At 35.9% G+C, this 17,070-nt stretch overlaps 1 protein-coding gene across 9 annotated transcripts in view; it reads right to left on the bottom strand.

The window, feature by feature from the left end:
• DPP8 (dipeptidyl peptidase 8) overlaps positions 1-17,070 on the bottom strand; it is a 76,297-nt gene that overhangs the window by 44,923 nt on the left and 14,304 nt on the right. For all 9 annotated transcript variants that reach the window (XM_037833672.1, XM_037833663.1, XM_037833667.1 and 6 more), the window contains 2 exons: positions 2,551-2,724; positions 1,569-1,737 (listed from right to left, as the gene is read on the bottom strand). In XM_037833672.1, coding sequence (XP_037689600.1) covers positions 1,569-1,737; positions 2,551-2,724 — 343 coding nt within the window. The remainder of the gene's footprint in view (positions 1-1,568; positions 1,738-2,550; positions 2,725-17,070) is intronic.

Here is a 17,070-nt window from a genome sequence, read left to right as displayed (position 1 = left end):
ATTCTGATTCCCTGATTTCAAGTGGAGAGCCATTAAATACCAGAAACCTGCAGCTTTTCCTTTAAAATTTCCCTGCTTCACCTCCTTTTCTCTATTCCATACTCTAGTTTTCGGCCATATTACCTGGATCATTGCGACAAACGTTGGTGTCCCAGACTCCAGTTTTGTGCCTATCAAATATAACTTCCACAAAGTATCCAAAGTGATTTCTCCACAAAAACAACTCTGACCACACCATTCAACTGCTAAAAACTTTTCAATGGACCCCCACATCATGATAAGGTCCTTATTCATTTATGTGAGGTACAGGCTATCCTTGCCCCGGTCCTTCTTATCTGCTAGCCTTATCTTTTGCTACTTGACTCAAACTTCATTTTTTAGGAACGTCAAATTGCTTCTAACTCCTCACATACGAAGAAGTGAAGCAGCGTCTGGCATCAAGACCCTGCTCATGTAGCTCCCTTATCTAGAGTGTATTAGCTAATATCCAACCGTTAATCAAGATTGGTTTAGGTGTCACCTCTTCTGGTAAGCCTTCACTCATTGGTTCTTTTACAACATCCTTTGTCTCTCGTATTCTGTTTTTCTGTTTTATTGTTATTTGTTTTACTTAATTTCCTTGAGGGTCAGGACTACATCTCATACGATTCTGTATCCCTAGTACCTGCCACATTGCCCAGCACATATAAATTTAATATATTTTTTGTTGTTTGACTGAAAAGGTAGAACACATATTTCTTGATTCTTAATTCAATTCTCTTTCTACTGTCAATGTCAACTATTCACATAAAGGCTTTTACACTGATAATCCTCATGATGAAAGAGGTTTTGCTATCAATATGCTATAGTAAGACAACTAATTAAGGAAGACACCTGGTAAATCAGCTTCATGTACACTGGATTAAGCAAAAGTTGAACAAAATTTCCAGAATCATTTTTCATAACAGAGTTTAGTCTTAAGTTTTTTTCACATATTCAAAGAAAATACAATATACCATTCCTCATCTTTCACTTGTATGAAAGCTTTAGGGGAAAATATCCACATCTTTTCTGTGCTTTGAGTAGTGCTTAGTAATATTGCAGCCATTTCAATAAAAATGAATTAAGTATTTCCACAATATACACAGTTAAAGAAAGTAAGTTTTGTTTTTCCTATTATGACAAAATACCTAAGTAGGCTTTCCAAACAGGGGAGATAAATTTTCAGGTAATTCTCATAGTGTTATTTGATTTTTCTGTTTGTTTCCCATAAAAACAAGGACTAATTATTTAAAAAACAATTTTATTTTAATGAGAACAGTTTTGGGAAAATTCTGGCAGTCTTTTATTAGGCTTAATAAACAATTATGTCAGAAATGTTAATGTTGTGCTATCTGAAAATGAACATTAATACCAAGTAGCACTACACAGGTGGTCCACACCACTTATTTGCTGTTCTTTTCTTTTAATTTTAAAGATTAAAATTTAAAATTCATAGCTTGCTTCAATTTTAAAATACAAGCAAAAGCAAACTGAATTTTAAAAATATTTTTCAGGGAAGTAGCTTTGAAGAACTAACTATGCATTACCATTGTGCACATAGGTGAGCCTCCTTTCTTCTCTGGTTACGATGTTAGATATCCAAATATCATTGCTGTGTATAAAAGCAATCCAGTCTGGATCAGCAGGGCATAATTTTGGATCCATCCGTATGTTTGGACAACTAGTCTCCACTAAATTGGGCCGTAATGGTTGTTGCTAGAAAAGTAAACAACGTTTTAAGGCAAGTATCAGAATGATACATACATTCGTTTGCCAGCATCCTTCCTATAAGATAAAACATACTTCTGGATAAAATGTCAACTATAATTACTCCCCAGAAAAATACACTTTCATATGCCTTAACTTACAAGGAAGGACTCATTTTTATACTATGAATTCAAATGCGAAGGGTAACAAGAGAGGAGAGAAACACAATACAACAGCACTTCATAAATTTTGCTACCCAAACCTGTTTAATAGAGTGTTGATTTATTAAATATTTTATTTATTAAACATGTATTTATTGAATATTTTATTTATTAACTATTTAAAACTAATTTTACCAATATAAAATAGCTTCCCCATAAAAATGTATTGAAGGCCAGAATCATCACAATTCTACAAAAAAAAAAATAGTTTTAACAGCACATAAAGAAGTGCCTGGAATAAAATCCATCTTAACTTATTAAGATGAATTAAGCATTCAAGGGAACCAAAAAAACAGATTGCCTTGTGATAACACTGTCTTCTAAAAATCCCTTTTAGCACTTACATATTAATGGGAATTGATGTCCTTTACTATATAGCAAATGTTTTTAGCATTTTAAAAATGCTTAATTTAGAGAAACTATTAATTCTTGAAATTAGAAATTAATATCCTTATTTCTTGTTTTCATCACTACTAAATATCTTAGTTGGTGGGTAAATAGAAGCTTTTGGGTTGTTTGCTAATCACTCTTCCCATTTGGGTGAAAATAACCTTTAGGACCCATAAAAAAAAGATTTAACAAGCAGTACACTTAAACTTACAGTAAATCCTTGTGGCCCTCCATCTTTTACATGATAAATTCCACTACCAGCTTGAAACAGAAATGTTCCACTTCCTGGGTGATAATCATAAGAAGCAATTCCAACTGTTCCAATGCGTTTTCTTTCTCTTAACAGTTCTTCTTCTCGGGAATACATTCCATAGTCCAGTGATGCCTAATGTAAAAGGAAAGATAAGTTACTTATTTCAGGCTTCTGAAAGCTTGATTTTGCTTTTAGCACTGAAATTCTAGTATCTTTAACACTATTGAGCCTACATTTTGAGTGAACCACAAATTTGCCTGCAACTTTAGGCAAATTAATTTTAGGGAGTCTGATGAAAGAATTCTTGGTAAAGAGTCTTTAGATGATTATTGTATCAATTAGAGGAAAAGAATAAAGTCCCATTACCTTGTCCTGGCATTCAAGATCTCCTCCAACCTAACTGTAATTTAATAGTTTTGCATGCAATTATACTGAGCCCAGACTTTGAAGTCAAGTGGTTTGAATTCTGACTTTGAAAATAGTAATATATCATCTACTTCAGCTTTGCAAAAATTAACTTAGATAAAAATACGTAAAATTAAGCACAGTGACCGCAGAGCAAGCTCTGAAAGAGCAGTTGTTATTAGTACTTTCTAACCACATTTACCAATATTCCTCTAATAAAACCTAGGTCACAGACCTAAAATCCAGTGTGATTTTCTGCCGCCTGGCCTCTCTCTATTCCAGTTTCCCCCGTGAAAAGTTATTCTTCTTTCCGTCCCTCCAGACTTTATTTATGCCCCAAAACCTTAGCTTGAATTCAACCTCAGCCAAAAAAGTTTCCTGATCCACTATGGCATACAATGATCTTTTCTTCTTCTTCAAAATTTATATAGGTCTTACTTTTACTCATTTGACTATTTCTACCTTTTCCACTTTATTCCCTAAGTAGATAATAAAACAATTTGAGAACATCCTTTGAGTGAGATTACAAAAGATATGCTGTAGGTAATCAAAGGTTCCAGGGTAGAAACACTTGATATTTGTATAAGATTTAAAAAAGAAAACAAAGAAAATAAACCCAATTAATGTTAACTTAAAAAAATTATATTTACATTTTCCTTCATTAAAAGATATTTACCCTTTATAAGATTACAATAAAAGAAATATATTAAAAGGCATGGTTTCTGCTATCAAGGAGTAACACTTTAAAAAGGAGTCTAAGAGGCGGGGTAAGATGGCAGACTGGTGAGCTGTATGTTTTAGTTACTCCTCCAGGAAAGTAGGTAGAAAGCCAGGAACTGCGTGGACTGGACACCACAGAGCAATCTGACTTTGGGCATACTTCATACAACACTCATGAAAATGTGGAACTGCTGAGATCAGCGAAATCTGTAAGTTTTTGGGGCCAGGGGACCCACGCCCCTCCCTGCCAGGCTCAGTCCCGTGGGAGGAGGGGCTGCCAGCTCCGGGAAGGAGAAGGGAGAACTGCAGTGGCAGCCCTTATCGGAAACTCATTCTGCTGATCCAAACTCCAACCATAGATAGACGGAGACCAGACACCAGAGAATCTGAGAGCAGCCAGCCCAGCAGAGAGGAGACAGGCATAGGAAAAAAACAACACGAAAAACTCCAAAATAAAAGCGGAGGATTTTTGGAGTTCTGGTGAACATAGAAAGGGGAATGGCAGAGCTCAGGCCCGAGCTCAGGCCCTGAGGCGCATATGCAAATCCCGAAGAAAAGCTGATCTCTCTGCCCTGTGGACCTTTCCTTAATGGCCCTGGTTGCTTTGTCTCTTAGCATTTCAATAACCCATTAGGTCTCTGAGGAGGGCCCTTTTTTTTTTTTTTTTTTTTAATCCTTTTTTCTTTTTCTAAAACAATTACTCTAAGAAGCCCAATACAGAAAGGTTCAAAGACTTGCAATTTGGGCAGGTCAAGTCAAAAGCAGAACTAGGAGAGCTCTGAGACAAAACGCAATAATCCAGTGGCTGAGAAAATTCACTAAACACCACAACTTCCCAAGAAAAGGGGGGTGTCCGCTCACAGCCATCATCCTGGTGGACAGGAAACACTCCTGCCCATCACCAGCCCCATAGCCCAGAACTGCCCCAGACAACCCAGTGTGACGGAAGTGCTTCAAATAACAGGCACACACCACAAAACTGGGCATGGACATTAGCCTTCCCTGCAACCTCAGCTGATTGTCCCAGAGTTGGGAAGGTGGAGCAGTGTGAATTAACAAAGCCATCATTTCAGCAGACTGGGAGCCTCCCTACACAGCCCAGCAGCCCAGAACTGCCCTGGGGGGATGGCACTCACCTGTGACATAGCACAGTCATCCCTCAACAGAGGACCCGGGGTGCACGGCCTGGAAGAGGGGCCCACTTGCAAGTCTCAGGAGCCATACGCCAATACCAAGGACTTGTGGGTCAGTGGCAGAGACAAACTGTGGCAGAACTGAACTGAAGGATTAGACTATTGCAGCAGCTTTAAAACTCTAGGATCACCAGGGAGATTTGATTGTTAGAGCCACCCCCCCCTCCCTGACTGCCCAGAAACACGCCCCATATACAGGGCAGGCAACACCAACTACACACGCAAGCTTGGTACACCAATTGGACCCCACAAGACTCACTCCCCCACTCACCAAAAAGGCTAAGCAGGAGAGAACTGGCTTGTGGAGAACAGGTGGCTCGTGGACGCCACCTGCTGGTTAGTTAGAGAAAGTGTACTCCATGAAGCTGTAGATCTGATAAATTAGAGATAAGGACTTCAATTGGTCTACAAATCCTAAAAGAACCCTATCAAGTTCAGCAAATGCCACGAGGCCAAAAACAACAGAAAATTATAAAGCATATGAAAAAAACCAGACGATATGGATAACCCAAGCCCAAGCACCCAAATCAAAAGATCAGAAGAGACACAGCACCTAGAGCAGCTACTCAAAGAACTAAAGATGAACAATGAGACCATAGTACGGGAGACAAAGGAAATCAAGAAGACCCTAGAAGAGCATAAAGAAGACATTGCAAGACTAAATAAAAAAATGGATGATCTTATGGAAATTAAAGAAACTGTTGACCAAATTAAAAAGATTCTGGACACTCATAGTACAAGACTAGAGGAAGTTGAACAACGAATCAGTGACCTTGAAGATGACAGAATGGAAAATGAAAGCATAAAAGAAAGAATGGGGAAAAAAATTGAAAAAATCGAAATGGACCTCAGGGATATGATAGATAATATGAAACGTCCAAATATAAGACTCATTGGTGTCCCAGAAGGGGAAGAAAAGGGTAAAGGTCTAGGAAGAGTATTCAAAGAAATTGTTGGGGAAAACTTCCCAAATCTTCTAAACAACATAAATACACAAATCATAAATGCTCAGCGAACCCCAAATAGAATAAATCCAAATGAACCCACTCCAAGACATATACTGATCACACTGTCAAACACAGAAGAGAAGGAGCAAGTTCTGAAAGCAGCAAGAGAAAAGCAATTCACCACATACAAAGGAAACAGCATAAGACTAAGTAGTGACTACTCAGCAGCCACCATGGAGGCGAGAAGGCAGTGGCACGATATATTTAAAATTCTGAGTGAGAAAAATTTCCAGCCAAGAATACTTTATCCAGCAAAGCTCTCCTTCAAATTTGAGGGAGAGCTTAAATTTTTCACAGACAAACAAATGCTGAGAGAATTTGCTAACAAGAGACCTGCCCTACTGGAGATACTCAAGGGAGCCCTACAGACAGAGAAACAAAGAAAGGACAGAGAGACTTGGACAAAGGTTCAGTACTAAAGAGATTCGGTATGGGTACAATAAAGGATATTAATAGACAGAGGGGAAAAATATGACAAACATAAACCAAAGGATAAGATGGCTGATTCAAGAAATCCCTTCACGGTTATAACGTTGAATGTAAATGGATTAAACTCCCCAATTAAAAGATATAGATTCTCAGAATGGATCAAAAAAAATGAACCATCAATATGTTGCATACAAGAGACTCATCTTAGACACAGGGACACAAAGAAACTGAAAGTGAAAGGATGGAAAAAATATTTCATGCAAGCTACAGCCAAAAGAAAGCAGGTGTAGCAATATTAATCTCAGATAAAATAGACTTCAAATGCAGGGATGTTTTGAGAGACAAAGAAGGTCACTACATACTAATAAAAGGGGCAATTCAGCAAGAAGAAATAACAATCGTAAATGTCTATGCACCCAATCAAGGTGCCACAAAATACATGAGAGAAACACTGGCAAAACTAAAGGAAGCAATTGATGTTTCCACAATAATTGTGGGAGACTTCAACACATCACTCTCTCCTATAGATAGATCAACCAGACAGAAGACCAATAAGGAAATTGAAAACCTAAACAATCTGATAAATGAATTAGATTTAACAGACATATACAGGACATTACATCCCAAATCACCAGGATACACATACTTTTCTAGTGCTCATGGAACTTTCTCCAGAATAGATCATATGCTGGGACATAAAACAAGCCTCAATAAATTTAAAAAGATTGAAATTATTCAAAGCACATTCTCTGACCACAATGGAATACAATTAGAAGTCAATAACCATCAGAGACTTAGAAAATTCACAAATACCTGGAGGTTAAACAACACACTCCTAAACAATCAGTGGGTTAAAGAAGAAATAGCAAGAGAAATTGCTAAATATATAGAGACGAATGAAAATGAGAATACAACATACCAAAACCTATGGGATGCAGCAAAAGCAGTGCTAAGGGGGAAATTTATAGCGCTAAACGCATATATTAAAAAGGAAGAAAGAGCCAAAATCAAAGAACTAATGGATCAACTGAAGAAGCTAGAAAATGAACAGCAAACCAATCCTAAACCAAGTACAAGAAAAGAAATAACAAGGATTAAAGCAGAAATAAATGACATAGAGAACAAAAAAGCAATAGAGAGGATAAATATCACCAAAAGTTGGTTCTTTGAGAAGATCAACAAGATTGACAAGCCCCTAGCTAGACTGACAAAATCAAAAAGAGAGAAGACACATATAAACAAAATAATGAATGAAAAAGGTGACATAACTGCAGATCCTGAAGAAATTAAAAAAATTATAAGAGGATACTATGAACAACTGTATGGCAACAAACTGGATAATGTAGAGGAAATGGACAATTTCCTGGAAACATATGAACAACCTAGACTGACCAGAGAAGATATAGAAGACCTCAACCAACCCATCACAAGCAAAGAGATCCAATCAGTCATCAAAAATCTTCCCACAAATAAATGCCCAGGGCCAGATGGCTTCACAGGGGAATTCTACCAAACTTTCCAGAAAGAACTGACACCAATCTTACTCAAACTCTTTCAAAACATTGAAGAAAATGGAACACTACCTAACTCATTTTATGAAGCTAACATCAATCTAATACCAAAACCAGGCAAAGATGCTACAAAAAAGGAAAACTACCGGCCAATCTCCCTAATGAATATAGATGCAAAAATCCTCAACAAAATACTTGCAAATCGAATCCAAAGACACATTAAAAAAAATCATACACCATGACCAAGTGGGGTTTATTCCAGGCATGCAAGGATGGTTCAACATAAGAAAATCAATCAATGTATTACAACACATTAACAAGTCAAAAGGGAAAAATCAATTGATCATCTCAATAGAAGCTGAAAAAGCATTTGACAAAATCCAACATCCCTTTTTGATAAAAACACTTCAAAAGGTAGGAATTGAAGGAAACTTCCTCAACATGATAAAGAGCATATATGAAAAACCCACAGCCAGCATAGTACTCAATGGTGAGAGACTGAAAGCCTTCCCTCTAAGATCAGGAACAAGACAAGGATGCCCGCTGTCACCACTGTTATTCAACATTGTGCTGGAAGTGCTAGCCAGGGCAATCCGGCAAGACAAAGAAATGAAAGGCATCCAAATTGGAAAAGAAGAAGTAAAACTGTCATTGTTTGCAGATGATATGATCTTATATCTAGAAAACCCTGAGAAATCGACGATACAGCTACTAGAGCTAATAAACAAATTTAGCAAAGTAGCGGGATACAAGGTTAATGCACATAAGTCAGTAATGTTTCTATATGCTAGAAATGAACAAACTGAAGAGACACTCAAGAAAAAGATACCATTTTCAATAGCAACTAAAAAAATCAAGTACCTAGGAATAAACTTAACCAAAGATGTAAAAGACCTATACAAAGAAAACTACATAACTCTACTAAAAGAAATAGAAGGGGACCTTAAAAGATGGAAAAATATTCCATGTTCATGGATAGGAAGACTAAATGTCATTAAGATGTCAATTCTACCCAAACTCATCTACAGATTCAATGCAATCCCAATCAAAATTCCAACAACCTACTTTGCAGACTTGGAAAAGCTAGTTATCAAATTTATTTGGAAAGGAAAGATGCCTCAAATTGCTAAAGACACTCTAAAAAGAAAAACGAAGTGGGAGGACTTACACTCCCTGACTTTGAAGCTTATTATAAAGCCACAGTTGCCAAAACAGCATGGTACTGGCACAAAGATAGACATATAGATCAATGGAATCGAATTGAGAATTCGGAGACAGACCCTCAGATCTATGGCCAACTGATCTTTGATAAGGCCCCCAAAGTCACTGAACTGAGTCATAATGGTCTTTTCAACAAATGGGGCTGGGAGAGTTGGATATCCATATCCAAAAGAATGAAAGCGGACCCCTACCTCACCCCCTACACAAAAATTAACTCAAAATGGACCAAAGATCTCAATATAAAAGAAAGTACCATAAAACTCCTAGAAGATAATATAGGAAAACATCTTCAAGACCTTGTATTAGGCGGCCACTTCCTAGACTTTACACCCAAAGCACAAGCAACAAAAGAGAAAATAGATAAATGGGAACTCCTCAAGCTTAGAAGTTTCTGCACCTCAAAGGAATTTCTCAAAAAGGTAAAGAGGCAGCCAACTCAATGGGAAAAAATTTTTGGAAACCATGTATCTGACAAAAGACTGATATCTTGCATATATAAAGAAATCCTACAACTCAATGACAATAGTACAGTCGGCCCAATTATAAAATGGGCAAAAGATATGAAAAGACAGTTCTCTGAAGAGGAAATACAAATGGCCAAGAAACACATGAGAAAATGTTCAGCTTCACTAGCTATTAGAGAGATGCAAATTAAGACCACAATGAGATACCATCTAACACCGGTTAGAATGGCTGCCATTAAACAAACAGGAAACTACAAATGCTGGAGGGGATGTGGAGAAATTGGAACTCTTATTCATTGTTGGTGGGACTGTATAATGGTTCAGCCACTCTGGAAGTCAGTCTGGCAGTTCCTTAGAAAACTAGATATAGAGTTACCATTCGACCCAGCGATTGCACTTCTTGGTATATACCCGGAAGATCGGAAAGCAGTGACACGAACCGATATCTGCATGCCAATGTTCATAGCAGCATTATTCACAATTGTCAAGAGATGGAAATAACCCAAATGTCCTTCAACAGATGAATGGATAAATAAAATGTGGTATATACACACGATGGAATACTACGCGGCAGTAAGAAGGAACGATCTCGTGAAACATATGACAACATGGATGAACCTTGAAGACATAACGCTGAGCGAAATAAGCCAGGCACAAAAAGAAAAATATTATATGCTACCACTAATGTGAACTTTGAAAAATGTAAAACAAATGTTTTATAATGTAGAATGTAGGGGAAGGGGGAACAATAATCCAAGAAGAACAGATAAGCTATTTAACGTTCTGGGGATGCCCAGGAATGACTATGGTCTGTTAATTTCTGATGGATATAGTAGGAGCAAGTTGACAGAAATGTTGCTATATTAGGTAACTTTCTTGGGGTAAAGTAGGAACATGTTGGAAGTTAAGCAGTTATCTTAGGTTAGTTGTCTTTTTCTTACTCCCTTGATATGGTCTCTTTGAAATGTTCTTTTATTGTATGTTTGTTTTCTTTTTAACTCTTTTTTCATACAGTTGATTTAAAAAAGAAGGGAAAGTTAAAAAAAAAAAAAAAGAAAAACAAGGAAAAAAAAAAAGATGTAGTGCCCCCTTGAGGAGCCTGTGGAGAATGCAGGGGTATTCGCCTACCCCACCTCCATGGTTGCTAACATGACCACAGACATAGGGGACTGGTGGTTTGATGGGTTGAGCCCTCTACCACAGGTTTTACCCTTGGGAAGACGGTTGCTGCAAAGGAGAGGCTAGGCCTCCCTATGGTTGTGCCTAAGAGCCTCCTCCCGAATGCCTCTTTGTTGCTCAGATGTGGCCCTCTCTCTCTGGCTAAGCCAACTTGAAAGGTGAAATCACTGCCCTCCCCCCTACGTGGGATCAGACACCCAGGGGAGTGAATCTCCCTGGCAACGTGGAATATGACTCCCGGGGAGGAATGTAGACCCGGCATCGTGGGACGGAGAACATCTTCTTGACCAAAAGGGGGATGTGAAAGGAAATGAAATAAGCTTCAGTGGCAGAGAGATTCCAAAAGGAGCCGAGAGGTCACTCTGGTGGGCACTCTTATGCACACTTTGGACAACCCTTTTTAGGTTCTAAAGAACTTGGGTAGCTGGTGGTGGATACCTGAAACTATCAAACTACAACCCAGAACCCATGAATCTCGAAGACAGTTGTATAAAAATGTAGCTTATGAGGGGTGACAATGGGATTGGGAAAGCCATAAGGACCACACTCCACTTTGTCTAGTTTATGGATGGATGAGTAGAAAAATAGGGGAAGGAAACAAACAGACAAAGGTACCCAGTGTTCTTTTTTACTTCAATTGCTCTTTTTCACTCTAATTATTATTCTTGTTATTTTTGTGTGTGTGCTAATGAAGGTGTCAGGGATTGATTTGGGTGATGAATGTACCACTATGTAATGGTACTGTAAACAATCGAAAGTACGATTTGTTTTGTATGACTGTGTGGTATGTGAATATATCTCAATAAAATGAAGATTAAAAAAAAAAAAAAAAAAGGAGTCTAGATAAGCATATTGACAGAAATGTTATTCCGAAATTAAGACAGAACACTGAAAGTAAACATTGCTCAAGGGTAGTAAATACAGTTATGTACCTGCAAGTCTAAAATAATGTTAGGTTAGACTGTTTCCACTGAAGTCAAGAGCAATTCTGACCTTATGCTTATGTTTGAATTTCTCCTCTTTCAGTCTCCATAAAGGCCACTAGGCTCGATTCATAGTTAATGTCTTAATGTTTTTTATTCAGAACAAAACAAATGTTTAAGAGCCAAGAAATTAACTTTTAAAAGTGAACACTACTATTTATAACTTTATGATTATAAAATTTTTTTATTTGAAAGAATAAACAAGCAAGGTGGTAAGAAGAACACTGAAAAAGATCAACGGTGGGGAGCAAGACTGACTTTACCAGATATTAAAAAATTAAAACCTCTATAATTAAAATAATACAGCTTTGGTACATAAATAAATAGAAAGACCAATGGCACAGAATAGAAAACTCAAAATAAAAACTGAATATAGAAATTAGTAAGAAAAAGATGGTGGGAAAAAATGGGACCTAAATCAATGATGTTGGGTTTACTGCATAGCCATATGCAAAAAGATAAAACTGAATCCACTCCTCACATATTCCAAAAGAGATTTAAATATGAAACACATTCCCACTTCTGGCCAAAACAGAGTAACAGGGAATGGATTTACCCCCCTGCCCAAAACAACAAAAAATGTAGAAAAATACATGAATAATAGTTTTCAAGATACTGGACATTAGGCAACAAAGAACAGTGATTCTTGAGAAATGGGAAACAAATGAGTTGAACCTTACAAATGCTCCAGTTTATTGCCTTGAAAACTTTCAGACCATGGCATAAGGAGGGAGAATCCAGGCAGAGGCTGGAAGACTTCTTGAGTTGAGGAGTGGTAGCTAAGACTACAGGGAAACCAGCTAGAGTTTGACAGAGTAGAGAAGAGGAAAGAACTGCAGAGAGAGATCTGCAGGGGATCTCCCTCAAGTATTCACCATAATCTGTGCATGTGTGTGATGAAACTACCAAGAGGTTGGGGAAAGAACTTTCTGAAAAAAACTGTGGAAGAAGTACTTAGTGTTCTCACAGGGCTGGATAGTAGTGCCTGTTTCCAACAGCCTGAATGGAAAACCATAATTCCACTGAATGCTGGATACAGTACTCAGAAAATTCTTGCCTAAGTAGTGAGGAATATTAGGACGAGACTACACATGACTCTGGTACTGCCTAACAAATCTTAAAAGCGGGACGTAAAAAGATCAAACTGCTTCCAAGTAACTTAATTATGTCTCCAAACAAAGCTCAAGAAAATTTACTGGAATACAAACACAACAAGGTAAGAGTCGTAATGTCTATAATCCCATAAAAAATTACAATGCAGACAAAGAAGTAGGAAAATATAACCCATAATGAGGAGGGGAAAAAAATGAAACAAAATCAACCCAGAACTAGCACAGATGATAAAATTAGTAGATAAGGACATTAAAACTGTGTTCCATATGTTCAAAAGCTGAGACATGGAAGACAGAAAAAAGAGCCAAGTCAAGAATCTAGATGACAACTTCAATGTCTGAGATGAAAAATACACTGGACAAGATTAATGGTAGATTAGACATTGCAGAAGAAAACAGCAATGAACTTGAACACAAAGCAACAGAAATTATCCAAAATGAAATGCAGAGGGGAAAAATGTTAACTGAACAGAACATTAGTTAAGTATGGGACAACTTCAAAAGGATTAATATACAGGTAATTAGACAGCCTGAATGAGAAGAACAGAGGGAAGACAGAAAAAATATTTGAAGAAATAATAAGCTCAAACACAAGAAATAAGAAAAACATGACAAGGCTCACCATAAAAACTCAAAACTAGTGAAAAAAAGAAAATCTTGGAAGCAGTCAGAGGAAAAAAGATATGCTATTTACAGAGGAAACAAGATAGGGAAGACAGCAGATTTCAGAAACAATGCAAATGAGAAAACAGTGGAGCAAAATGTCTAAAGTACTAATAGATAAAAACTGTCTACTAAGACTTCTATATCCAATAAAAATATCTTTCAAAAATAAAAGTGAAATAAAGACTCTTTAAAAGCCAAAAGAATTCATCACGAGCAGACTCACACTATAAGAAATGTTAAAAGGCAGTTCTTCAGGTGAAGGAAAATGATTCTAGAAGGAAACATGGATCTACACAAAGAATGAAGAACACCAAAAACAATTACATAATTAAGTATATGAGATTTTATTATTTAAATATTTTTAAAAATAATTGATTACTTAAAAAGAATAACAATGTAAAATAACACATAAAAGTAAAGCTTAAGACAATTGCTCAAATGCTGGGAGGGAAAAAAATCGAAGTACACTATATTGAAAAGTATTTATATTATATGTGAAGTGACATAATATCATTTGGAGATAGATTGTGTAAGTTAAAGATATATACTATAAATCTTCAAACTACCACTAACGAAAAGAACAGAGTTATAGCTAATAAGCCAAAGGAGATAATATTGAATTGTAAAAACACTCAATCCAAAAGACATCAGAAAAAGAAGGAAAAGGGAATGAAGAACAGATTAAATAGAAAACAAATAGCAATACAGACTTAAACCTAACCATATCAATAATCATATTAAATATGAATGTTCTATACACCTCAATTAAAGGCAGAAATTTTCAGATTGGATAAAAAAGCAAGACCCAAGTATATACTGCCTACAAGAAACTCACTTTAAATACAAAGCCACAGTTTAAGAGTAAAAGGATAGAAGCAATTAAAAAAATGAGCAAATATTGCCAAATATACAAATGGCCAATAAGCAAATGAAAAGATGCTCAACAACACTAGTCATTAGGGAAAAGCAAATCAAAATGACAACAAAATACCACGTCACACTCACTAAGGCAGCTGCAATAAAAAAGACAGACATTAACAAGTGTTGGTGAGGATGTGGAGAAATTGGAATCCCTGTACAATGCTGGGAATATAAAATTGTGCAGCTGCTATGGAAAAAGTTCGGCAGTTCTTTACAAATTTAAACATAGAATTACCATGTGACCCAGCAATTCTACTCCTAATTATAAAACAAAGAGAAATGAAAACATAAGTCCACATAAAACTTGTACATAAATATTCAGAGCAGCATTATTCATAATAGCCAAAAAGTAGAAAAAAACTCATAGATCCATCAAGTGATAAATGGATAAATAAAATGTAGTAGATGCATAGAATGGAATATTCTTCAGCCATAAAAACAAATTAACTACTCTTTTACCTGTTACAACATGGATTAACCGAGAAACATTATGCTAAGTGAAAGCAGAAGGACACAAAAGGCACATATACAATTCAATTCATATGAAATATCTAGAATAGGTAAATCCATAGAGAAAGAAAGGAGATTGTGGTAGCCAGGGTATGGTGGAAGAGGGGAATTGAAACTGACTGCTAATAGGTATGGGTTTCTTTTTGGAGTGATGGAAATGTTTGGGAATTACAGAGTGGTAATGGCTGCATAGCATAGTAAAAATACCAATAACCAGTGAATTGTACACTTTAAAATGGTGAATTTTATGTTATGAGAATTAAATCTCAAGTACTGATATATGCTACAATATGGATGAACCTTGAAAACATTATGCTAAGTCAAAGAAGCAGGTTACAAAGGACCACAAAGTGTATGATTCCATTTATATGAAATGTCCAGAATAGGCAAATACATAAAGACAGAAAGTGGATTAATGGTTGCCTAGAGCTGGAAGAGATAGGGGATTAAGAAGGCTGGCTAATAGATGTGGAATTTCTTTTGGTGTAATGAAAATGTTCTAAAGTTGACTGTAATGGTGAATATACAACTGTGTGAATGAATCAAAAGCCCTTGAAATATATAACAAATGTGCTCTTAATAAATCTGTTTAGAAAAAAGTAAAAGGATGGAAAAACATACTCCACACTGACTCTAATTCAGAAGAAAGCTGGAGTGGCTATATTACCAAGGTAAACTTTAGAGCAAAGAATATTGCCAGAGGAAAAAAGGTCATTTCTTAACAATAAAGGAGTCAATTCATCAGGAGGACAAAACAATCTATTCATTTATGCACCTAATAACATAGCTTCAAAATACATAAAGAAACAAATAATTGAAATGGTAGGAGAAATAGTCCAATCTTCAATTATGGTTGGAGATTTCAACACCCTCTCTCAATAACTGATAGAATAGAAAATCAGGAAGAACATAGAAAACTGAAAAGATCAAAAAGGATTCCAGTCAATCTAAGTATGTTCTCTTATCACATGGAATTAAATTAGAAATCAGTGACAGAAAGATCTCTTGAAAATTCCCATTATTTGTAAACTAAATAGTAAACTTCCAAATAACCTATGAGTTAAAGGGAAATTAATAAGTATTTTGAAATAAATGAGAATGAAAACACAACATATCAAAATTTATAGGCTGCCACTAAAGCAGTACTTAAAGGGAAATTTATAGCATTAAATGCCTATATAACAAGAGAAGGAAGTTCTTTAAAATAATGATAATAGTGATCTCAGCTTCCACCTTAAGAAACTAAAAAAAAAGAAAGCAAATGAAATCCACAGTAAGTGGAAGAAAGGAAATAATAAAGAATAGCACATAAAACAATGAAGTAGAAACAGAAAAATGACAGAGAAAATCAGTGAAATCAAACTGATAAACTCGTAGCCAGAATAATCAGGGGGGAGAAAAAGGAGAAAGAGAAGTCACAAATTACCAATGAGAGAAGGATATCACTAGAGGTTCAATAGACATTAAAAGGATTATTATGAACTTTATGCCAAATAATGCAATAACAGATGAAATGGAGAAATTCGCTAAACGACACATACTATCAAAACTCACTCAAAGAAATACATAACCTGAATAGCTCTATATTTACTACAGAAACTGAATTTGTAGTTAAAAACTTTCCCACAAGAAAACTACAGGCCCAGATGGTTTGGCTGGTGAATTCTACCCCTTATTTAAGGAAAAAATAATACCAATTCTATACAAATTTTTCTAGAAAATTAAAATGGAAGAAATACTCTCCAACTCATTCTGTGATGCCAGCACAATCCTAATACCAAAATCAGACAAAGAAATTACAAGAAAAGAAAATTAAAGACTAATATTCTTCATAAGCATCAATATAAAAAAAACAAAAGTTTATCAAACTGATCCAATAATATTTAAGTAATGCATCAAAAACAAGTGGACTTTATCCCAGGAATTCAAAGTTATTTAAACATTCAAAAATTAATTGATGTATTTTATCACATTAACAAATTAAAAAAGAAAAACAGTACAATTATCTCAACTGACACCAAAAACACATTTGATAAGAATCCAATATCTGTTCCTGATAAAAACTCGATGCAAACTAGAAATTGAAGAGAATTTCCTAAGCCTAATAAGGGGAATCTCAGAAAAACCTACAGCTAAAATCATACTTGTTGGTAAAAG

The sequence above is a fragment of the Choloepus didactylus genome, chromosome 4 (genome assembly GCF_015220235.1).
Source record: "Choloepus didactylus isolate mChoDid1 chromosome 4, mChoDid1.pri, whole genome shotgun sequence".
Lineage (NCBI taxonomy): Eukaryota > Metazoa > Chordata > Mammalia > Pilosa > Megalonychidae > Choloepus > Choloepus didactylus.
Note: the sequence above shows the minus strand (reverse complement) of the source record. Positions and strands in the feature narration are given on the sequence as shown.